The 25,648-nt window shown below is 36.5% G+C and overlaps 1 protein-coding gene across 3 annotated transcripts in view; it reads right to left on the bottom strand.

The window, feature by feature from the left end:
* The window catches only part of HAT1 (histone acetyltransferase 1), a 59,271-nt gene extending 33,647 nt beyond the window's left edge, over positions 1-25,624 (bottom strand). The window contains exons 1-4 of one of the 3 annotated variants that reach the window (XM_007074574.3): positions 25,510-25,624; positions 23,206-23,310; positions 8,064-8,139; positions 3,910-4,030 (exon numbers count right to left, since the gene is read on the bottom strand). In XM_007074574.3, coding sequence (XP_007074636.2) covers positions 3,910-4,030; positions 8,064-8,139; positions 23,206-23,310; positions 25,510-25,624 — 417 coding nt within the window. Of the gene's footprint in view, positions 1-3,909; positions 4,031-8,063; positions 8,140-23,205; positions 23,311-25,226; positions 25,323-25,509 lie in introns of those variants that run through there. The other 2 variants (XM_007074575.2, XM_042994705.1) reach the window with 2 other exon arrangements.
* Positions 25,625-25,648: the final 24 nt, after the last annotated feature.

Here is a 25,648-nt window from a genome sequence, read left to right as displayed (position 1 = left end):
ACAATGGAATATTACTCAGTCATAAAGAAATGAAATCTTGCCATTTGCAACGACATGGATGGACCTACAGAGTATTATGTTAAGGGAAATCTAAAAAACAAAGCATATGAACAAAACTCTTTGTTTACCGACTGTTCCTCCTAGCTACAATACAAGCTCCATGAGAGGAATGATTTTGTTTTGTTGCCACTATAGCATCAAGAATATAGAGGCATAGTGATATCTCAATACAAACTAAGAAGAGGAAAGCCCATCCCCCCAACATTCACTATCCATTCTTTTTTTATAAGGGGAAAAAAGTCTTTGCTTGAACATGTAATTTATACAAATCATCTTCGATCATGAAGCAAATAATCCTACAAAAAGACACCATAAAAGATTGATTCCTTACTCCTAACACAGCACTTCTAAATGGAAAAACCTGGTTTTCAAGAATGGAACAATTAGAAGTCAATGCAAATACATAGCTATTTCACTGCAAATAGTATTTGAAAGATTTACCAATAACTAAGTCAATAGTTCCTTTGGAAGAAATCAATCCAGTATTATCAGCTGGAACTTTAAAAAAAAAAAACACCACCACCAAAATCTTCAAATGACAGTATATTTTGTACTACAAAAGGAAACTACTACCTGCATTTTTAATAAGAGTATCTAGCTGGGCCTGAGAATTTAACAATCTAATAAGAAACATATGATCAGGGAAAAACTTCACTTTAATAAGTCTATATTACACGCTAGTTTATACAGCATTGCGTGAATTTGGGCAAGTCCTTTACAATGAAACAAAATTTTAAAAATTAAACAATAAAAAGAACCAAATCAACTAGTCCCAAGTCATGGAGAGGTTTTAGCCAACAAAAGATGGGGCATGAGATTGGCAAAAGATTTAAGTCAGAAGTTTAAAGTCCATTTAAAACCTTGAAAAAGTTGGTTTTGGGGCCCCTGGGTGGCGCAGTCGGCTAAGCGTCCGACTTCAGCCAGGTCATGATCTCGCCGTCCATGAGTTCGAGCCCTGCGTCAGGCTCTGGGCTGATGGCTCGGAGCCTGGAGCCTGTTTCCGATTCTGTGTCTCCCTCTCTCTCTGCCCCTCCCCCGTTCATGCTCTGTCTCTCTCTGTCCCCAAAATAAATAAAAAACGTTGAAAAAAAAAATTTTTTTTTAAATAAAGAAAGAAAGAAAGAAAGAAAGAAAGAAAGAAAGAAAGAAAGAAAGAAAAAGTTGGTTTAATTGCTAATCTGCCCCTCGCCCAGTGGCACTCTGTCTCTCTCAAAAATAAACATTAAAAAAACCTTTTTTTAAAAAATAAGAATGCAACTTGCAATTTTGTAAATGTGATTCAGCGACAAAAATGGCATTTCATTTAAAAAACTCAACTCTGTGAAATAATTCTTTGTTTTAATTTTTTTTAATGTTTATTTTTGAGAGAGAGAGAGAGAGAGAGACAGAGTGCAAGCAGGGGAGGAGCAGAGAGAGAGGGAGACACAGAATCCAAAGCAGGCTCCAGGCTCCGAGCTGTCAGCACAGAGCCCAACGAGGGGCTCAAACTCACGAACCGCAAGATCATGACCTGAGCGGAAGAAGTCAGACGCTTAATCCACTGAGCCACCCAGGCACAGGCACCCTTCTGTGAAGTAATTCTTAATGAAAAGTTTCAATGCCTTGAAGGAAGATAGTTGGGGGGGATGGGTTAAACAGGTGATGGGGATCAAGGAGTACACATGTAATGAGCCCTGGGTGACAACGTATGGAAGTGCTGAGTCACTATACTGTACACCTAAAACTAGTATTACACGGTAACTGGAATTTAAACAAAACTTTAAAGAAAAAAAAAATTGCAGTGTGTTTAAATAGGAATGCGCAGAAACAGAACAACTCTAAAACACATAATTTTCTTTTTAAAGTTTATTTATTTATTTAAAGAGAGAGAGCTTGCACACAAGCCAGGAAGGGGCAGAGAAGAGAGACAGAATCCTAAGTAGGCTCCACCTCACCTGAGCAGAGATCAGGAATTTGACACTTAACTGACTGAGCCGCCAAGATGTCTGAAAACATACAGCTTTCTTAAGGTCCCTCAGGGATTCATGTCCATCCTAAACATGCAAAATACACTCATCCCATCCCAACACTGCCAAAAGTTTCAACCATTCCATCATCAACTCAAGTCCAAAATGTCATTATCTAATCAGGTATGAGTGAGACTCTGGGTAGGATACTTCATGAGGCAAAATTCCTTTCCACCTGTGATACTGTGAAACTAGAAAGCAAGTTATTGCTTCTAAAATACAGTAGTGGGACAGGCACAGGATAAGTTAAGGAGTTTCCCATTCCAAAAGGAAGAAAATGGTAGAAAGAAAGGTGTCACTGGTACCAGGCAATTTCAAAATCCAGAAGGTCAAATTCCATTAGGTTTCAAGACTTGGGGATACTGTGGCCTGCAGCTCTACCCTCTGGGTCTTACTCCTTTTTCTCAAAGGGAAGTACACGTTTGCAGCTGAGTAGTGTTATCAGCTTGTTTCCTACCTATAGAATTTAGAAAATTCATTTGCCTTTCCTCATCCTGTTAGTCCACACTGGCAGTGTTTCTGCTGATATAACACTCTCAAAACCCTTCTAGGTCACCTGTGTATGCCATAAGGGTTCATGCCATTAGACAAGATGGTCCTACAAAGGACTTGATCTCTACTCAATCTCTATTCCTGGCTTTTGCTGAGATTACTGAGGAGATACAAGAGTCACATGCCTAATCTCTTCAGCAAGAGTAAAAAGTTATCTAGCCACGCTTTCAGCTTTCTCTCCACAGCACGCTTTCCTAACAATGAATCTCCTAATTTCCGTGTCTTCTGCAACCTGGATAGGCTAAGAGTCTCCCAAATCATCAAGTCGTGGATCTTTTATGCTTTACGGTTCTTCTCACAATCTCTCCCTTTCCTCCCACATTTATAATAAGCCGCAAGAAACCAGGCCACAACTTCAACCCTTTGCTTGGAAATCTCCTCAGCTAAATATCCAAGTTCACTGCTTACAAATTCTTTCTATATAAATGTAGGACACAATTCAGCTAGGCTTTCTGGCACTATATAACAAATATCTATCTCCTTTCCTTCATTTTCTAATAACATGTTCCTCCTTCCCTTCTGACTCCTCGACAGAGGCACCTTCAACATTCCTATTTCTACCAATATACTGTTTGTGATGGTACATTATTCTCTATGATGATATTGGCTTTCTCTCTCATGCTTCTAACTTTGTTCTGAGCCCTCACCAGCAATGCCTTTAATGTCCATATTTCTACCAACAGTCTTTTCAAGGGAGTCCATGCTTTTTCTATCACGTACCTCAAAATTCTTCCAGTTTCTACCCATTACCTATTTCCAAAGACATTTCTAGAGTTTTAGTTATTTGTTGCAGTAGCACCCCACTTCCTGGTATGAAAATCTGTATTAGTTTCCTGCGGCTGCCATAACAAACGACCACAAACTTGGAGGCTTAAAACAACAGAAACTTATTCTTTCACAGCCTTGAGGCAAAGTCTAAAAACCGTATCACTGAGCTAAACTCAGGTGTCAACAGGGCCACACTCCCTCCAGAGGCTCCAGCGGAGAATCTGTTCCTTGCTTCTTCTAATTCTAGTGGCCAGAATTGTATTTGGTAAACAAAATACAACTATGATCATAAGAGTGAACATTTTTATAGAGAAGGACCACTCAGGAAATAGATCAGGCTAAGGATCATCAAACGTTAACTGCCATGATAGGCAGGCAATCACATCCATAACTAAAGATTGAATATGTGGTTTCAAAGCTACTATATAACAGATTCTCTCCTCCCTGAAACCTTTAAATTTTAAAACCTGCTTTATACTCAAATGGAAAGCAGAGTTAAAGATAAATTCATTTTTGTTCTTACCTCTACACAGTCAAAGTTCTCATCAACTTTAGACGCATATTCAACACGGAACATTGTTGACAGGCTACCAGCAATATAGTATAACAGGATCTTCAGACCCTTGTAACCAAAAGCAGTTTCACTGAAAAGGAAAAAAATATCAATAATCTGAGACCCCAGAAAGAATCTTGCAAAGTCATTACCAAGTATTAACCATCCATATAAACAAGTTTAACTTTATGGGTAGTTTCAAGATTTTAAACGACACCCGTTTTAAAAAGAAACAAGTATTTGTAATGAAACTGTGTCTCAGCTTTCCTCATTTATAAAATGAGAGGGGCACCTGGGTGGCTTAGTAGGCGAAGCATACAACTCTTCATCTCAGGGTTATAAGTTCGAGCCCACACTGGGTGCAGAGATTACATAAAAATAAAATCTTTAAAAAAAAATAAGAGAAAATAACAGCACCTACCTTCGGGAAGTTGTTTGGGCTGAATGAGGAAGTTAATACCTGTAAACTGCTTATAATGTTGACTAACACATTATACAAGTAGTAATAAGTGTCAGATGTTACTGCTACTGTTGCAGCTGCTGCTATTATTACTAGTACCAGAGAGCATTTCAAATCAGACACAAGTGGTATTAAACTGGTACCTGGCTAGGCAAGCAGCTAACATGTAGCTTTGGCCCAGTCTTGCCTCCAATTTACCACCTGCTTCTATCATCAAGATACCAGAGCTGCTGAGAGTAGTGAAAGCACCTAATTACACCCCTGTATGAACTCAGAAAGCAGATCTGGGGCTGCTATTTTTCCAATCCTGCTCCCTGAAATCCATCTACGCCTTGATATTCTCTAAAAAGAGTCTTCCAAAATGTGAATCTAAAATATTCAGAATAGGTAAAGCTACAGAGACAGAAAGTAGATTAATGATTGCCTAGGGCTGAGGAGAGTAATGGGGAAAAAGAGCATGACTGCTAACTGGTTATGGGAATTTGGGTAGGAATGACAAAAATATTCTAAAACTGATTGTGAAGATGACTACACAACACTCATTATGCTAAAAATCATTGAGCTGTATACTTTAAATACAGGGGCGCCTGGGTGGCTCAAGTTCAGTTAAGCGTCCGACTTCAGCTCAGGTTACGATCTCAGTTTGTGAGTTCGGGTCCCACGTCAGGCTCTAAGCTGACTGTTCGGAGCCTGGAGCCTGGAGCCTGCTTCGGATTCTGTGTCTCCCTTTCTGTCCCTCCCTGGTTGTGCTTTCTCAAAATGAATAAACATTAAAAAATTTTTTAAAAAGTAGATCAACTATATAGTAAATTGTATCTCAATAAAGCTTTTCTTTTTTTAAGTGAATTCTGAAGAAGAGTACCTGGAAGAAGCAGTGCCATTTCCAGATGTCTGTCTAGACTACCAAAATAAAATATTAGCAGTGTCCATTCCAGGACTCTGAAAGTTATGTTTATAAAAAGGAATGGCAATGATAGTAGTATCAAGGTCATACCTGAACCATAAGACATGGTCATCATAATTATCTGTCATCTGTCTAACTTAGGAGTATGCAAGCATTTTTAATGACATGCAAAACAGAATGAATGTACAGAATACCATTAAGAAGCATCATCTGTAGACTAGATCCTATGCACCAAAGGAAGAGATTTTAAATAGCAGTAACAGGAAGAGAATAAATAGCTCCTTAAAAATAGAAATCCAAAAAGAAAACATTCCTCTTTTTATAATAAAATAAAACCTATTTGAAATACAAAAGACTCAAATTTTGGCATGAATCAATACATAATAAAATACAATTATTACTACTTAATAGCACATAAAATGCCTAATCTGATACATTAATAATTAAAACTTCTGAGAAAATTTGTCAATGAAGAGAAATCTGTCAATTTCAAAACACATGCGGGGCACCTGGGTGGCTCAGTTGGTTAAGCATCTGACTCAATTTCAGCACAGGTCATGATCTCACCATTCGTGAGTTTGAGCCCTGCATCAGGCTCTGCACTGGCAGTGCAGAACCTGTTTGGGATTCTCTCTCCCTCTCTCTCTGCTCCTCTTTTACTAGCATGCTCTCTCTCTCTTAAGATAAGTATACTTTCAAAACAAAAACCACATTAAATAAATATGTGAACAATGCTGAAATAACACATAGGTAAAACAGCCATGAAGGGAAATATTTTAAATGTCAACTATATCAAAACACGCTTTCTTCCTACAACAAACCAGGGTTCCTTAGGAAAATGGCTGACTCCAGAAACACTGGAAAAAGTATACGATGAATCTGAAACATCTTACCATATCAGAAAGTAAAGTGTCCCCAAAATGATGATGATATATCAAAAGGATTCAAAAGCCCATTTGAAATGGGGTAATTTGAGTGTCACAATAACAGTAATGGATTATAACTCATTGGATTAAAAACGAAGAATCCTTGAGTCTCTTCTGATATACACAAAGAAATACTTAAGGGGAAAAAAAGAGCTCTTCCTTACAGAATGCCAACTAATAAATGTAGAAGTTATGACAAAGTTAGAGAATCACTATTTTATAATCACAGTAAAATACCAATTCAGGCAAGAATCATCAATGGATTTAAAACTACTGGGTGAAAAAGACTGATAGGGAACAGTATATTTTCAGTCTCAGAGTATCTCCCCACAGATTACATAATAAAGGAAAAAACCTTACAGTGGAGAAAGCTGACAGGCACCTCTAAACTAAGTTAACAAGTTATGGAACATACTGACATCATGAGCTTTCTGATTGTGACAGACTAAGGACACACACAACTTCTGCTAAGGTACTACAAAAATGCACAATATCTGAATTTAATCATGAAGAAAAATCAAACTAATCCAAAATTAAAGTTTATAAAACTAGCCTAGGGGCGCCTGGGTGGCTCAGATGGTTAAGCGGCCGACCTCAGCTCAGGTCATGATCTCGCGGTCCGTGAGTTTGAGCCCCGCGTCGGGCTCTGTGCTGACAGCTCAGAGCCTGGAGCCTGTTTCAGATTCTGTGTCTCCCTCTCTCTGACCCTCCCCCGTTCATGCTCTGTCTCTCTGTCTCAAAAATAAATAAACGTTAAAAAAAATTAAAAAAAAAAAAAAAAAAACTAGCCTATAACCCACAAAAATGTGATATCATGAAAAACAAAAAGACTGAGGAACTGTTTCAGATTAAAGGAGCCTAAACTAAATGCAATATATGACTCTGGATTGGATCCAGAATGAAGAAAATTGTTAAAAAGAATTACTGGAAACCAATTGGCAAAATTTGGAATGTGGATGATATATTAGAAAATAGTATTACAGCAATGTTAAATTTCCCGAGTTTTGATATTTCTATGGTTACCGTCCTTGCTTTTAGGAAATACATTGTAAAGAATTTAGGAGTAAGGGATCAAGATACATCTGCAACCAACCCTCAAATGGTTCAACAACATACCAATAGATCTATATAGCAGTGAACGATTAAAGCAAATATAACTAAATGGTAACTGGGGAATCTAGATTTTAAAGGATATAAGAGTACTATTCTTATAATTTTCTGCAAATGTGAAGTTTTTTTCAAAATCAAAAGTTAAAAAAAATGGTAACTGGCTATTCTAATAATGTGATGAAGCTATAAGAAATTAAGGAATTGTGCTGAATATCCTAGGATATATCTTTAACATTGCTTTCAAAAATAAATTTCTCTGTAAATAAATAAACTGCTTACTCATCATCGAAGAACAACTTGAGCTTTCCAGCTTTAGGAGAGTATATTTTGTACTAAAAGCAATATAGCACAGCAAGAGGAAGAAAAAAGTAGTAGTTACAAATATGGGCTTCACAGTCAGACTGCCTGAATCTAAACTTTGGCCAGTCAGATGTCCTTAAGCAACTACCCAATTCCACCAATGTACAGTGTAATGACTAGTAATACCATCGCTAAAACAGCTGTGAGAATTAAATGAGAGAATGCCTCTAAAGTACTCTGTGATAAGTATTATATAGTAAACTGGTGTCTCAATGTCAAAAATGCCATTCTAATGTATATTTTAAATAAATTACATAAAAAACAACAAAGAAAATAAAGTCTGATTTCTAGATCTTAAAAAAAAAAAAGTGTTGGGTTTTTTTTGGCCATACTAATTTGGCAAACATCTTACTATGTTACTTACTCATCCCCAAAGAGTTGGTGGGTATATTCAGGAAAGAAAGTTCTAATGTCATTCTCAAGATCTTCAGGAAAACGAACTGTTTAAAAGAATAAAAAATATAGAGATATTAAAGATACTAAATTAAAGATATTAAAGGTGACAGGTATTTCCATTTCAAGAATTTCACTGTAACTAGGGTACAGCCAACATTTTTCTTATGTAAAATGTAACTTCTCCATTATATGATTTACATCAGATTCTCATGAGACAAATGAACAATGAATAATATTGCTTTGAGTGCTTTAGCATCAAAACCCTACTGATTCTAAGAATTAGAAAACTAGGTATGAGAGGCATCTGATTTAGTTTTTATTTTTCTATATGTTTATATACAATGAAAAGAGTAAAAGAAAATAAAACCAAAAAGATACTTGCAGCTAAGAAAAGCTACAGCATCAATGAAAGAAAAACAAAAACAACAACAAAACCTATGGAAAACATTCTGAGGACAAGAATAATCTGAGTTTTGAAGAGGCCTTTATCATCACATCATTCTTTATCAGTACAAGATGATATTTATGTTGTTACTAGGTTTTAGAGGGGTTTTTTGCTATTAAAAGTAATACTGCAATGACATCCTCATACACACACCTTGCTGTACAAGTACACACAGGATAAATTCCTGGCAGTAGAAGTGCTGAGTAAAAGTACTGAATTATTTTTGTAAATACTGCTTAACTGTTCTCTAAAAATACTTTAACAGCATGTATATGTATATATGTATATGTACATACATATGTATATATGTATACGTGTATGTATATGGATATATACATATATACACACATGCACACACACACACCTACCAGCAGCTACTTAGATTCCTTTGCTTCCCACATTCTTGACAATATTCTGGACCCTCAACTTTAATTTCTACCGATTTAAGATGGAAAAGGGTACTCTGTTATTTTATTTGCATTTATTGTGACTTCTGATATTACTGGACATTTTCCCAATATAATTTATCTTATGTATAATTTATCTTACCCCACCATCTTTAAATTGAAGAATGAAAAGTTGTAGATGAAAAATTTCTAACATTGTCCTCCTACAACAGATCATTCACAGGATGCCAAAGTATCATCCAGCAGATTAATGATTTACAAAAGAAAAGATAGCTTTTCACATAGACATCTGGCAGTCACCACCTTTTCAAGACCAACATTGTATGTCTGCTGATTAAATGCAATATAAAATATACATTTTCCTACCAAAAATGTTTATGCCAGATCTAATCCAGCTTTAAACCTTCCAATTTACAAGAAATATGGAGGACAGAGTAACAGGTGAACTACTACTAAAAGAAAACAGACAAATCAAGAATGTAGATTTGTCTAATAATTCTATACAATGACTTTACTCTCCCAAATAAATCAATGGCAGAGGGACAAAAAGTTCCATGTTGAGGGGAGGGATTGTTCTGGATTAAAAGAAATTAAAGAAACTTTACAGCCAACCATAATGCACGATCCTTGACTGAATTCTGGTTTAAATAATTAAAAAAAAAAAAAAGCTATTGAAGACTTTCAAGGACAACCAAGGAAACCAGAAAATTACATGATATCAAAAAATTACCATTAATTTTTATAGGTGTAATAATGGAATTATGGTTATATATGTAAATATTCATATATTAGAACATGTGCTATGAGGGAACTGTCATGATATTTAGAAATCTATTTTCAAAGAAATCAGCAAATGTACATACTAAAGCAAATACAACGGGGTGCCTGGGTTGCTCAGTAGGTTGAGTGTCCGACTCTTGATTTCAGCTCAGGTCATGACCCCAGAGATGTGGGATCAAGCCTTATGCTGGGCTCTGTGCTGTGTGGAGCCTGCTTAAAATTCTCTCTCTGCCCACCCCCCCCAAATAAAATGAAATATAAAAAAATATTCTAAACCAAATATGACAAAATTTTAATTGCTGAATTCAGGTATTAGATATATAAGTAAGTTATGTTCTATTCTCTCAAGTTTTCTATGTGTTTACCAATTTTCATGATGAAAATTGAAATTAAAAAAAGCCTGGGCAAATACAGCAAAATGTTAAGATGTGGAAAAGCTGAGTGATGGGATCATGATATTCATTAGTTTGCTATGTATTTTTTGCATGTCTGTAATATTTCACAATAAAAAAATAAATAAATCCGGTATGTTTAGACTCATTAACCCCCCAAATTTCCCACCACTGCATCTCTAATATTTAAAAATGTTTAGAAGCCTCTAGAAATTATTAAAAATTAACTGCAAACTACTGCTTCTAATATATAGCACTTTGGTAGTGATGAAGAGACACAGACAAAAAGAAACATTATAAGTGTCAAAAACCTAGCTATGATAACTATTTCTATAGTTTGGATTGGCCTTCTTCAATGTTCCTGTCATCTAAACTACTAAGGTTTTACTATTTCGGCATGAAATGTAGTCCACAGGTAATAGGAACTAAAAGAAAGAGAAAGCAAAGTGATGAGTCTTTTAATTGAAGTAAAACTCAAATACTTTAAGGCAAATATATAATTAAATATTTATTGCTTGGATCTGATTAGATTTGGGTGAAATAATCCAAGAGAGATTCTTTAAAACTAATGCTATATATAAAGGATTCTTTTAATATCTAATAGATGAAGTTTTTTAAATAATTTTTTTAATCTTTAAGTTTATTTGAGAGAGAGAGAAAGCATGAGTTGGGGGGGGGGGGCGGGAATCCCAAGCAATTTTACCACTACCTCTTTCTAGCTCACTCCTTGTGATACCTCAACTCTAACAATTCTTTAACCTCCAACCTCCACCAGTACTTACAATGTATTGATTAGAACACAATTTTCACTGTTCCTCCCCTTCTTTGTACCCTCACTTTCCAGTGTAGGATTCCATGGCCAATCAATATTATCACTCCCTCATAAACACCCTTAACTCCTTTGCTCCAATCTTTGTCATGCCAGTCTGCTAAATCCCCACTCTAGTTAAGTCTGACGGTATGCCCACTTTTTGCTACACCCTTGCATCTTCATGTAGTTGACCTTGACTTTACATTCATGAGTACAAAACTTGGAAGTGGACCCTTAGTGCTACCTGACAATCATACTATAGTTGTCAAGGCTACTCACTCTTGTTTGACAAGATGACTACTTCCTCAAAACTCCAACATCTTCTAGAAACACATTCTCATCTGATAACCTTGCTTCTTGTTTCACTTAGGAAACAGAAGCATTCACAAAAGAACATGCACAACTGCCACTTCTACACCTAATTTATTGTAGCCATTCCCACGTCTTCCTTTTGTTAAACTGGCAGAGAAATTCTCCATGCTCCCATCTAAGACTAACCTCTACAATGATATTCTCAAGAATATTCTCTCGTATTTTCAAGATCACTCCACAAATACTCCTCATTCTTTTCCTGTACCATTCTCCCCTTCTCTGACAGATCATAGGCATCAGCATATAAACATGCTGTTATTTCTCCCATGCTTAAGTAACTCTTGTTGCAATACTCATATCTGAAAAAGCCGTCTTCAATATAAGACAAAATGAAGAGTTAAAGTGGGGACAGAGATAGAGACCCCTTTATTACCAGAGATAAAAAAAGGAACTTTTTTTTTTTTTTTTTTTTTGAGACAGAGAGAGAATGTGTGTGAGCAGGGGAGGGGCAGTGGGAGAGGGAGAGAGAATCCCAAGCAGGCTCCATGCCCAGCACGGAGCCAGAAGCAGGACTCAATCCCACCACCATAAGATCATGACCTGAGCCAAAATCAAGAGCTGGATGCCTAAATGATGGAGCCACCCAAACACCCCAGGAAGGAACATTTTATAAATGCTTAAAGGGTTAATACATCAAGAAGGGTTAATGCATCATCTGTATGCACCTAATACCAAATCTTCAAAATATATGAAGCATTAACTATGCTTCAATTAAAAAAAAGAAGAAGAAAAATACATGAAGCAAAACTAGACAACTGAAGAAACAGACAAATTCACAATTATAGCTGGAATTTTCAATAGTCCTCTCTCAACTGTTCTGACAGAATAAGTAGATAAAAATCAGCAAAAATATACAAGACTTGAATAACACCATTACACCAAGTGACATTTATAGAACCTTGTATAAAACTGCAGAATATAAATTATTTACATTCTCTGGGACCCTCCCCAAACACCTGGAACATTCACCAAAACAGACAATATGTGCTAGACTATAAAACAAATCTCAAATTTAAAAGGACTGAAATAATCTGACCTTCCTGGAATTAACAGAAATCAGTATAATAAGGTAGCTAGAAAAGCCCCAAGTATTTGCAAATTAAGCAACATTTTTTCTGTGTAGCCCACAGATCAAAGAAGAAATAATAACAGAACAATAATAAAAAACACAACATAACAGAATTGGTGGGATGCAAGTAAATCAGTATTCAGAGGTAAATTTATAATTTTAATGCTAGTATTACAGATAGAAAGTTTAAAACCAGTTATTTAAGCATTTACCTCGAGAAGGGAGTTTGTTTGTTTGTTTGTTTGTTTAATTTATTTATTTCGAGAGAGAAAGAACATGAGCAAGGGAGGGGCAGAGAGAGACAGAATCCCAAGTAGGCTCCGCACTGTAGGCCAAAGCCTGTTGTGGGGCTCAAAATAAAAAATGGTGAGATCATGATCTGAGCTGAAATCAAGAGTCAGATGCTTAATACACTGAGCCACCCAGGCACCCCAAGAAGAGAGATTTCTTAGGAGCAAATGAAAGAATAATTAAGATTATAAAGATTAAGAGAAATAAGAAATAAACAGAAAAGCAATTTTTGAAAAGATCAGTAAGACTGATAAACTGATAGGCAGACTCATTAAGAAAAAAGAGAGAAAACACCTATTACCAGTATCCCAGAAAAGGGATTACAGATTCTACAATCCTTAAAAGGGTAACGGGGATATTATGAACAACAATCTGACAGGAAATTTAGGTAAAATGGACAATTTCCTTAAAAGACAAAAATTACCAAAACTGACACAAGAAGAAACACCAAATCAGAATAGTACTAAATCTACTAATTAGATTTCTAGTGACAAACCTTCTGACAAAGAAAACTCAAGGCCCACAAAGCTTCACCGGCAAATTTTATTGAACATTTAAAGAAGAAATATCAGTCTTTTGCAAATTCTTTTTAGAAGATGGAGAACACTTGCCAACGCATTTTATAAGGCTGGCAAAACCCTCATACCAGAATCAAACTAAGACCTAGAAAAAAAGATTACATCTATAAATGAATGTGGGGAGAACTGCTGTCTTAATAATACTGAGGCCTTCAGGGTGCCTGGGTGGCTCAGTTGGTGAAGCATCTGACTCGGTTTTGGCTCAGGTCATGATCTCACAGTTTGTGAGGTCGAACCCTGCACTGGACTCTGAGAGGACAGCATGGAGCCTTCTTGGGATTCTCTCTTGCTCTCTCTCTCTCTCTCTCTTTCTCTCCTGCTCTTTCCCTGCTCATGTGTGCATGCTCTCTTTTTCTCAAAATAAACTTTAAAAAATAATAATACTGAGCCCTTCAATCTATGAATTTTAAAAACTTACACCACCAAACATTCATGAGGATATGGAATAACCTAAATTCTAATATATTATCAGAGAATGTGAAAGTACTTGGGAAGTCAGTCTGGCAAGTATCTCATAAAGCTAAACATACAACCATCCTATGACCGAGTAAATCTACTGCTAGGAGTTTACCCTAAATAAAATCATGGGCCCACAAAAAGACTTATTACAAGAACATTCTTAGCAGAGTTATTTATAACAACCAAAAACTAGAAAAACCGAAATGTCCATTAACTGATGAATAGCGATATATCCAACAACAGAATAGTATTCAGCCATAAATAGGAATGAACCTTTGATATAGGCAACAATAAGATGTATCTCAAACACATGCTGATTGAACTAAGCCAGTCACAGAGTACACATGCATAACTACATTTATATAAAGTTCTAAAACAGGCAAAACTCTTTTTTTTTTTTTTTTTAAATGAAAGGAATCAGAACAGTAATACTTTGCAGGAAGCAGGGACTGAAAGGGAAGGAACAAAGTTCTGTCCACTGAGAAGGCCACTCTCATTAATGTTAGAACAACACTAACAGCAATGAGTTTACCAGCTCACCTATTAGATCTTGGCTTCAAAATACCACTTTCCTCTTAAAAACAAAACAAAACAAAAAAAACAAAACAAAACAAAAAACCAGGGCTCCCTGGAGAAATGGCTGATTCCAGAGCTATGACAGACCTAACAGATGAGCCTGGAATAGCTTGTTCTAAAAAATAATCAGAATGAAGTAATCAAATGAAGAGGACATGTAAAAAAGACATAGAAGCCAGCAGGAACTGGGCTCCCACTGGCCAAATCAGGGACAATATAGGCACCAAAATAAATGATAGTAACAGATTATAATCCACTAAATAAAAGAGGAACTAAATAAATGAAAGAACTGGAAGTTTAATGAAAAACTAACAAGTGCAATGAAATCTGCACATCACTTCTGTGATATTCCTACCAGAAAAATATAACCTTAAATAAACCTTGAGCAAATATCAGATAAACCCAAAGTGAGAGACATTCTACAACATAACTTATCTATAATCCTCAACTGGTCAAGGTCATGAAAGTCAAGAAAAGACTTACAACTGTTTCAGTCTGAAGGGGACAAAAGAAAACAAGGCAACCAAATATAAGCCCTGGCCCTAATTAAACTGGATCCCTTTGCTATAAAGGGCATTTTAAGATAAGTGGAAAATTTAAGCAGAGTCTGAGAATTAGATGGTGATAATGTACTGATATTAATTTTCTAATTTTAATGACTATATTCTGGCCATGTATAATAATGTTCTTGTTTACAGTAAATATACATTAAAGAATATGTGGTGATGATGCATCAAGTCAGCAATTTATTCTCAAATAGTTCAGGGAGAAAAAGTCTTTGTACTTATACTTCCAACTTTTCTGTAAGTTTGCAATCGGTTCAAAACAAAATCAGTTCAATGGCTCAGCTGGTTGAACATCCAACTCGATTTTGGCTTAGGTCATGATCTCGCGGTTCATGAGAGCAGTCCCCCATCTGGCTCTGCACTGTTGGAGAGCCTGTTTGGGATTTTCTCTCTCTCTGTCCCTCCCCAGGTTATGCTCTCTCTCCGTCTCTTTTAAAATAAACTTTAAACAAAACAAAACAAAGGAATGTAGCCCACCAGACCTGCTGCATGTATCAACCCCCAAAACTGGGTTTTAAATTAAAACCCCCCAAAAGCAGCTATTTTGGGGGGAAACCTCAAACCTCACTGAATCATAACTTATCATGCATTTCATCGTGTATAAATTGTACAACACTTTTTAAAAAGCAAAAATAGGGGTGCCTGGGTGGCTCAGTCGGTCAAGTGTTTGACTTTGGCTCAGATCATGATCTCACCATTCATGAATTCCAGCCCCATGTTGGGCTCTGGGCTGACAGCTTGAAGCCTGGAGCCCGCTTTGGATTGTGTGTCTCCCTCTCTCTCTGTCCCTCCCCTGCTTGCTCTCTGTCTCTGTCTCTCTCTTAAAAATAAACATTAAAAAAAATTCTTAATAAATAAAAAGCAAAAATAAAGTTCTCTAACTTTATCCTAGGTCTTTCTCTAGCTACCCATTTCTCAACTCTGCTGCTGAGAAAATCTCTTCAAATATGGAGTCTATACTCCACTTCTAATTTCTCTCCTTTTAATTTCTCTAAATTACTATAAAGTAGTAGATCCTATGACTTCTCTCATTAAAAAAAAAGTTATCAAATCACTAAATCCCAATAGTTCTTATGTTATGAGACTACCAGCAACATTTGACATAGTTGATTACCTCTTCCTCCTTCAAATACTTCAATCTTTTCGCTTCCAGATACTTCATTCTCCCAAGCTAGCCTTCTCAGTCACAATGGCTTCCTTAATATTCCTTGAACACATACAGCACATTCTGCACTTGCGATTCTGCTGTATGTTAACAATCTTCCTTGAGATATCTACATTGCTCACAAATTCATTCCTTTTATTATATACTCAAATGTCACCTTAGTTAGTAGTTGGACCTGATCACCCTGTATTTTCTCCATAACACAAATCACAATTTTCCATGTATTTATGTCTGTTTCTCATAACCAGAATGTAAGCTCCATGAAAAGAGAAACTATTTGTATACTGCTCTATCTCCAGTGCAGTTTTTTATCCCCAGATAAATTTCTGCCACATAAGTATAGCTAAATGAGTATTTCGCAAATGGAAGGCAGCTATGCTCACCACTATACGACCAATGCAGTATTTGACAAATGGTAAACGAACTTAAAATATAAACAATCTCAGGGGCGCCTGGGTGGCTCAGTCAGTTAAGCAGCCGACTTCAGCTCGGGTCATGATCTCACGGTTTGTGAGTTTGAGCCCCGTGTCGGGCTCTGTGCTGACAGCTCAGAGCCTGGAGCCTGTTTCAGATTCTGTGTCTCCCTCTCTCTCTGCCCCTCCCCCGTTCATGCTCTGTCTCTCTCTATCTCAAAAATAAATAAATGTTAAAAAAAAATTTAAAAAAATATATAAACAATCTCAGTAGAACAATATATTGTATTTTAATAATAGGTTATATGGCTTTTTTGTAGAATTTAAAACAGAGCATACTGGAGAATGACGAGGTCAGGGAAAACAATATATATATTACATGAAAAAGTGCAAGGAAATAAGAGAAAAATAAGATAACAAAAGCACCAAACAATAAATATAAAGGAGATAAAATTATCAGGCAAAAAAAACTATGCAATCAAATTCAAGTATATACTCTATAAAAGACATACCTAAAAGGAATGACAAGTTAAAAATAAATGGAAGGGTCAGAAATGTATCATGCAAACTACAAAACCTGAAAATGCAATCTAACTTGTAAAAAAAAAAAAATTGCATTCAATGGCATAAGAAGATCTCTTCATGATTAAGGTGAATTCTTTCAAGCCTTTACCTTTAGGTAAATCTAATGTTTTTAAAACTGGTGAGGGTGGGAGTGGTAAAATAGGAAGGCCAAGAAAAGTAGTCACAAAAAATACAAAAGCTGATCTTCACCTCCTCTAAAAAGAAAGCACAATGGACAAAAACACAGACCAATCTCATCTGTAAGTGGTGGTAAGATAAAAATATTTAAATATAAAATAGTCTTCATCAATTCATTAAAAAAACCTCAAGATATTCATTTCAGAAATGCAAGGGTGGTTCAAAATACAAAGATATGATAATAAAATCTATTATATTAAATATTATGTAGTATTAACATTTGCATGTAACATAATATAATCAAATATTTCCATGGAAACCAAATGGCACTTGATAAATTCTAATATGGATGTTTAAATAAAAACTCTTTGCAAAACAAGACAAATTACTCTTCAAAGTAATAAGCAAGGATATTTAGTGAAGACACACTAGAACCATTCTCATTAAATTAAGGAACAGATGACTGTAATCATTTTTAAACACTGTTCTGAAAGTGCTTGCCAATGCAATCTGAAAAGAGAACAAAGAGGCATGTATATCAAAAACAAAGTGAATTTATGAAAATGACCAGATATGGTTATAAGCCTGAAAAACAATCAGCTGAAGCCACTCCCCAGAAAGTAAGAGAAGCCAGTAAAATTATCAGGTTTTAAAATATACTGAAAGGGGCACCTGGGTGTCTCAGTAGGTTAACTGTCCGACTTTGGTTCAGGTTATGATCTCACAGTCCGTGGGTTTAAGCCCCGCCTCAGGCTCGGTGCCAAAAGCTCAGAACCTGGAGCCTGCTTTGGATTCTGTGTCTCCCTCTCTCTCTGCCCCTCTCCCCACTCACACTCTGTCTCTCTCAAAAATAAAACATAAAAAAAAAAATGTTTTAAATATATTGGGGAAAAAAACCGTAACAGGGGCACCTGGGTGGCTCAGTCGGTTAAGTGTCCAACTCCTGATTTCAGCTCAGGTCACGATCTCACGGTCTGTGAGTTCAAGCCCTGCGCCTGGCTCTGCAGTAACAGTATGGAGCCTGCTTGGGATTCTCTCTCTTCCCCTCTCTCTGCCCCTCCCTCATTCATGCTTTCCCTCTCAAAATAAATAAAACAGAATAGAAGAGAATAAAATAAAATAAAATAAAATAAAATAAAATGAAGAAAATATATCCAAAAAACCCAAAAAGACAACCCAATTAAAAAATAGGCAAAGGATTTGAATAGACACTTCTACAAAGAAGATATACAAATGGCAAATAAGCACATGAAAAGATACTCAACATCCTTAGTCATTAGAACAGTGCAAATCAAAATCACAGTAAGATATCATTTTACATCTATTAGGATGGCTATAATAATATAAGGAAAAAAAAGAAAATAACAAGCACTGACGATGTGGTGAAATTGGAACCCTTGTACATTGCTGGTAGGACTGTAAAATGGTTCAGCTACTATGTAAAATAACTAAGCAGTTCCTCAAAAAGTTCAACATAGAATTAACATATCTCAGTAATTCTATTCGTAGCTATAAACTCAAAAGAATTGAAAACAGGGAGTCAAACAGACACCCATAGGCTGACGTCCATAGTACCATTATTCACAATAGCCAAAAGGTAGAAAAGATCAAGATGGGGGCAGCCTTCACGGCTCAGTCAGGTACATATCCGACTCTTGATTTTGACTCAGGTCACGATCTCATGCTTTATGAGTTCAACCCTCACATCGGGCTCCGCACCAACGAACGCTGCAGAGCCTGCTCAGAATTCTCCTATCTCTTGCTCTCAAAATAAATAAACAAACTTTGAAAAAAAAAAAAAAAAGACCCAAATGTCCATGAACAAATGAATAAACAAAATGTGGCATATATACACAATAGAATATTATTCAGCCATGAACAGGACTGGAGTCCTGATATATGCTACAACATGAAATATCTGCTAAGTGAAATAAATTGAAAACATTATGCTAAGTGAAATAAGCCACACACAAAAGGACAAATACTGCTGTGACACCACTTAAACAAAATATCTAGAACAGATAAATTCATAGAAACAGAAAATAGATTAGAGGTTACCAAGGGCTGGAGGGGAAAAGTGAATGGGGATTTACTTTTTTTTTTTTTTTAATTTTTTTTTAATGTTTATTTACTTTTGAGAGAGAGAGAGAGAGAGAGAGAGAGAGAGACAGACAGAGAGGAAGGGCCAGAGAGAGAGGGAGACACAGAATCTGAAACAGGCTCCAGGCTCTGGGCTGTCAGCACAGAGCCCGATGCGGGGCTTGAACTCACGAACCGTGAGATCATGACCTGAGCCGAAGTCAGACGCTTAACCGACTGAGCCACCCAGACACCCTGCAGATTTACTGTTTAACAGCCACAAAGTTTCTGTTTGGGGTGATGAAAAAATTTTGGAAAAAGCACTAATGGTCACATAATATTATGAATACAATTAATGCTACTTAACTGTACACATAAAAATGGTTAAAAAGAAACATAGAAAAAAAAGATTCACTCTTTCTACAATAACCTACCCCAAAGCTCTAAACCTCTGTGGAAAAAAAAAGTGTGCCTGTCAATCCCTCACACACCAAGTGAACAAGAGCTTCTTCTATGAGAGGAAGAATCTCAGGATAAACCTTAGTGGAATTATGGGTATGCAGTCAAGAGTTAAAGTTATCCCATGTGTCTAGCAGAATGCCTGTCACATAGATTTCAATAACCATTTGTCCAGACAAGGTGGAAGGGGAGGGAACTGGGACAGGAGAGCTGAAAAAAAAGAGGGAGAAAGGAAGGTTGGCTTGAGGTTACAAGTTATTACTATAACTGTAAGGAATTAGAATGAACAAATAACCCAGTTTTAATTCTGTCATGTATGTGTAGAACTTGAGTTACCTAACTTGGATTTTGAAGTGGGGAAATAAATATATATTAAAAATTGTTTTCCACAGTTTTCTCACACACTACTAATAAAGACAGAACATATAGTGGAAGAGAAAATCTCATTTGTAATAGCAATAACATGAATGAAATACCTAGGAATAAACCTAATAAGAGATGTTTACCATCTATAAAATTTAAAACTCTTTAAAAAGATGGACATTTAAAAAAGACCCAAATAAGTAGTAAAATATTCCTTTTTTTTTTTTTACATTTTTTTAATGTTTTTTTTTTTTTTTTAAAGTTTATTTTTGAGAGACAGAGAGAGACAGAACACAAGCAGGGGAGGGACAGAGAGAGAGGGAGACATAGGATCTGAAGTAGGCTCCAGGCTCTGAGCTTTCTGCACAGAACCCAACGTGGGGCTTAAACTCTCCAACTTCAAGATCATAACCTGAGCCGAAGTTGGACACTTAATTGACTGAGCCTCCCAGGTACCCCTAGTGTTTATTTCTGGGGTAGAGACAAAGAGAAAGAGAGAGGGTGCATATGGGGGAGCGGCAAAGAAAGGGGGACTAAGGATCCCAAGCAGGCTCTGAAAGCAATGAGGCTTGAACTCACAAACTGTGAGATCATGACCTGAGCTGAAGTCAGATGCTTAACCAATTGAGTAACCCAGGCATCCCGAAAAATATTCTTGCTTACTATTGAAAAGAAAAGACTCAACAATGTAAGGATGTTGACTCTCCCTAAGTTAAACTTAATTTAACAGGATCTCAAGTAAAAAAAAAACAACAAAAAACAATCAACAAAAATCTTTTCGGAACTTGATAAAATGTTCATCTAGAAGAACAAACAGAATTAGAGAAAACTTAGGAAAACTCTTAAAGAATAACAAGTGGGGGGCCTAGTCACATCATATATTAATCATAAAATTTTTAACAGCATTACACTAATGGAGCAAGGACAAAAGATACATGATTTTTATGATACTTTAATATGCTAAAAGCAATTTTAAATCATTAATGAAAAGACAACTTAAACTGGCAGGTGGAAAATTGGCTAAGTCATCTGAGAAAGCAAAGCTGGATTCCTATCTCATGCCTTATAGCAGGAAAGAGTCAAAAGTTTGCACTTAAGGGGCGCCTGGGTGGTTCAGTCGGTTAAGTGGCCGACTTCGGCTTGAGTCATGATCTTGCGGTCCGTGAGTTCGAGCCCCGCGTCGGGCTCTGTGCTGACAGCTCAGAGCCTGGAGCCTGTTTCAGATTCTGTGTCTCCCTCTCTCTGACCCTCCCCCGTTCATGCTCTGTCTCTCTCTGTCTCAAAAATAAATAAACGTTAAAAAAAAAAAAAAAAAAAAAAAAGTTTGCACTTAAAAAAAAAAAATCCCAAAAATATTAAAAGAAACAATGGATAAACTTTAAAATCTTAGAGTAGGGAGGGCCTTTTTGTAAGATATGACAAAAACACATACTTGCAATATTTAAGGGCTGATTCACTTAGATACAAAGGATATACTTTTCTTAGAATCAAAAAATGTGTTAATTATCAAATTTAAAAAATAGTTTAAAAATACAGTAAAAAATCCACAGAAAATAACAAGTGTTGGCAAGGATGTAGGGAAATTGGAACCTATGTGCACTGTTGGTAGGAATGCAAAATGGAGTAACCAATATGGAAAACGAATACTTATATCTTTACAACAGGATCCTGATTTTAGAAAAATAAATCTATGTATGCAGAAGAAAAAAAAACCTAGGTAAGTATTATCTCTGTAGTGAAGAGTACCTTCTTTGTCACTTTCTTTATATTTTTGTTATGTTTGTACTGTTTTAAATAATGGAAGCTAATATTTATTGAGAATTTTTAAAAGTCAAGTTGTTAATGCACTTTACTTGTACTTAACCTCCTCATTTAATCTTTACAACCACTGTAAAAGTAAGTACTATTAACTTCACTATAAGACTATTCAGGGATGGAATGTGATGGAACCAGAATTCATGAACATAAAACTATTTTTTTAAATAGCTTTATTGAGGTATAATTTACATAACAATAACACTTGTTTTAAGCATATAATTCTATAATTTTTAGTAAATTTAGAATTGTGTGACCATTGTCACAATCTAATTTTAAAACATTGCCACTGTCCCCAAAAGAAATCTCATGTCTATTTGCAGTCATTCTCTCTCACACTCAGTCTGACAACTACCATTCTATCTTCTGTCTACAGATTTGCCTTTTCCAAACATACATATAAATACAATCATATTGTATGTGAGGTTTTTTTCTGTCTGATTTTTTTTTTATTTGGAATGTTTTTGAGTCCTCTCATGTTTGTAGTATCTTTTACTCCTTTTTATTGTCAAGTGGTTATTCCATCATATAGATATACTACACTTTGTTTATTCACTTATCAGTTGACAGAGATCTCAGTTGTTTCCATTTTGGGGCTACTGTGAATAATGCTGCTATAAATATTTACATACTAGTTTTTGTATGGACATATGTTTTTAAATTTTTTTTAATGTTTATTTATTTTTGAGAGACAGAGTGTGAGCAGGGGAGGGGCAGAGAGAGAGAGAGAGAGAGAGAGAGAGAGAGAGAGAGAGAGAGATAGAGAATCTGAAGCAGGCTCCAGGCTCCCAGCTGTCAGCACAGAGACCGATGCGAGGCTCGAACTCACAAACCATGAGATCATGAGCTGAGCCGAAGTCGGACACTTAACCGACTGAACCATCCAGGTGCCCCTGGACATATGTTTTCATTTCTCTTGAGTAGATAGATACCTAGGAGTAGAATTGCTGGGTCATATAGTACATCTAACTTTTTAAGAACTTGCCAAACTGTTTTCCAAAGTAGTTGCATCATTTTACATTCCCATCAGCAATACGAGTGTTTTTCCACATCCTCACCAACACGTACGGTCTACTATTTTTATAAGAAAAATGTAAAGGTAAATGTTTTTAAGAGTCTGAGAACACTGACACCTATCATTTTTTGCCACACTGTACTTCCTATATGTACACTCTGCCACTTCTTAAACATCTACCCACTCTATGACATAAATCGAGACTGAATAAAATCGGAATGTGTTCAATACATGCAGAAAACTAACCATGTACATGAACTCTTCTTATGTAAACTTCTACTTCGAATTAAAAAAAAAGATTATATATGAACACACAGTGCATATATAATACCACTTCAAAATAGCATACGTACCCAATTTTAGTTCAATTGCTGTGTTGGTGTTACATTTGTACTCTGCCAGCTTCTTCTCCACTGCACTCTTGTACTCAACCAAAAATTTCTCCATAGCACCAAATCCTAAGGGAAAGTTTTTAAAAGGCCTTGTTGGAACCGGTTTAAATAGTCAAATCTACAAATAGCGTTCTCATTAGAAGTAGAATAAAAGGTAAGATTTAAAACATGCTAACAGATCATAAAAGTAAAGGCCTCTAGACTCCTAAATAAATGTACTGCATATGACTTCCTCATTAGAAAACAAGAGAAATATCACTTGTGAGATAGAAGCTTATGAACTAGGCTTGCTTTACATGAATAAGTAAATCTGAAAATTAATGACTACTGACCTTTCCTTATATTTAATACTAATATACACTACCTGCTAGGATTTACACCTGAGCGGCTTTTTAAAATATAAAAAGGATGCCACTGCTCCACCAAGAAACAAAATGAGAATATCCTTTGATAATTACAATACCATTTCATCTCTAATACTGGAAAATTCTACCCAGAGTACTTCATATCAACTATTAAAAAACCATCAACTGATAATGTATACATTATCTCAGGAAGGATACACAAGAAACTGGTAACCATGGTTATCTCTAGGATAAGAGAGAAGGAATGGGGATTAGGTTGGGAAAGAAAATTTTAACTGCATTGAAGTTTTTTTTAACCATATATGTATAAAGTCATAAACTATGGGCTACTGACAGCTAAATGCTTTTACTACAACATGGGCACCCATCAATACATGTAATAATTAAAAATGGAAGCAATCATTATCAAAGTACACTGTCAAGCAAAGATGACAATAAATCTCCTGACATAATGAACATAAAAATTACTAAAAATTCAGGAAAAAAGAAGTCATTAGCAGAAACAAAAGAAAGGTACAATGACACGCCATAAACTTTAACAAGTGGTTGAGACATCATACACAGAAAATGGGGGGGACATTTGAGGCACTACAGATTAATAGTCTGGAGTCAGAATTCCTAGAATCAAATCCAGTCTTCACCACTTACTGGATCTGTGAACTAGAACTAGAGCACTTAACTCCTCAGACCCTAACCTATGAAACTGAGACAACAGAACCCACTTCAAGGGAATTATATACAACGCAAGCAACAAAATCTAACTTGTGAAATCATACTTTGGCTTAATCCCCACAATCTCTTAGACAAGTAAATACTCTATCAGTCCCATTTCATATTCAAAAGCTCAGGATTAGAAAGAAAGAGGTTTCATTGCTTAAAGGCGCCCAACTATTAAGTGGTGAAGCAGAGATTCAAATTTAGGTGTAATTCTTACTATATGCACACCATACATAATACATATGGTGCCCCTCTTTTATAGCACCAGTGTACCCCCAAAATCCCACAGTCACTATCTGGTAGAACAGTCCTTCCTTAAATATCTGTAGCGTTCACGTGATAGCCTGTCTATCCAGCACATCCATAAAAGTGTAGTAAGACAACTATGAAGACAGCGGGAAAAGATAAAAGTAGAAACTGTCCCTTCACTTCAAAAAATATGTAATTGGAAAACCACACCAAAATAGGCTCAATACATGTAAAAAATAGCAATTATTAGTCATTAAATGTTGTAAACTAAAGAGACTCAATAAAGAAAGCAGAATAGAATGAACACGAGAATTATAGTGTAGAAAGAATACTAAGAGAAGTTTAGATGAAGGAAGAAAGCGAGAAACTCTTTCTCAAAGGAAATCTAAATCGAGCCTAGGAATATTAAACGCGAGAGATTAAGAAAAACGATTACGAAGTCAAGATTCAAGTGAGAGCCCTAACGCAGGGCAAGGCAGAACTGCGCTAGCTCAGAAGTTGACTGTAGTGGAAGGAAGGTGGAGGGAGATCTGGAAGAGGAAGATCTGAGCATTAAAATCAGCTGGCGGGAACAGAACCAGACTACTGTGGCTGAGGCAGCAGTGGGGAAGAAGCAACGAGGAGATTAACAGGCCTCAAGACATCTAGCACCTTACAAGCCCAAATCGCGACGCCTTCCCCCGGCTTCCTCAGCCCTCCGCCGGGGCCGAGTTCTTCGCAGAAGCCGCAGAACCCCGAGTAGTTGGGGGTGGGGGCACGAACCTCGGCCGACAAGGAGCTGGGGTGAGAGTTCCGTGCTTCCAGGCTGAAGGAAGCCTTCTGGAACCCAGGCTGGTGCCCGAAAGTTCCAGGCGGGCACTGTCACCACGGTCTCGGCGTTCTTTCCCAAACCTGCCCGCCCCCTCCCCTTGGTAAACTTTTCCCGGGAACTTACCCGCCATTTCCGAGCTGCGAGCACCCGCGGCTGAGGAAGGACGAATCAACCCGCGCGCTCCCTGGCCGGAAGTGAGCTCGTTGTCTGACGCATTTCCCCCACCCACCTCTGGCATGTCGCTAGCCAATGAGAGGAGGAG

Source organism: Panthera tigris, chromosome C1 (assembly GCF_018350195.1).
Source record: "Panthera tigris isolate Pti1 chromosome C1, P.tigris_Pti1_mat1.1, whole genome shotgun sequence".
In the NCBI taxonomy this organism is placed as follows: Eukaryota; Metazoa; Chordata; class Mammalia; order Carnivora; family Felidae; genus Panthera; species Panthera tigris.
The sequence above is the reverse complement of the archived record's forward strand: the minus strand, read 5'-3'. Positions and strand labels throughout refer to the sequence as shown.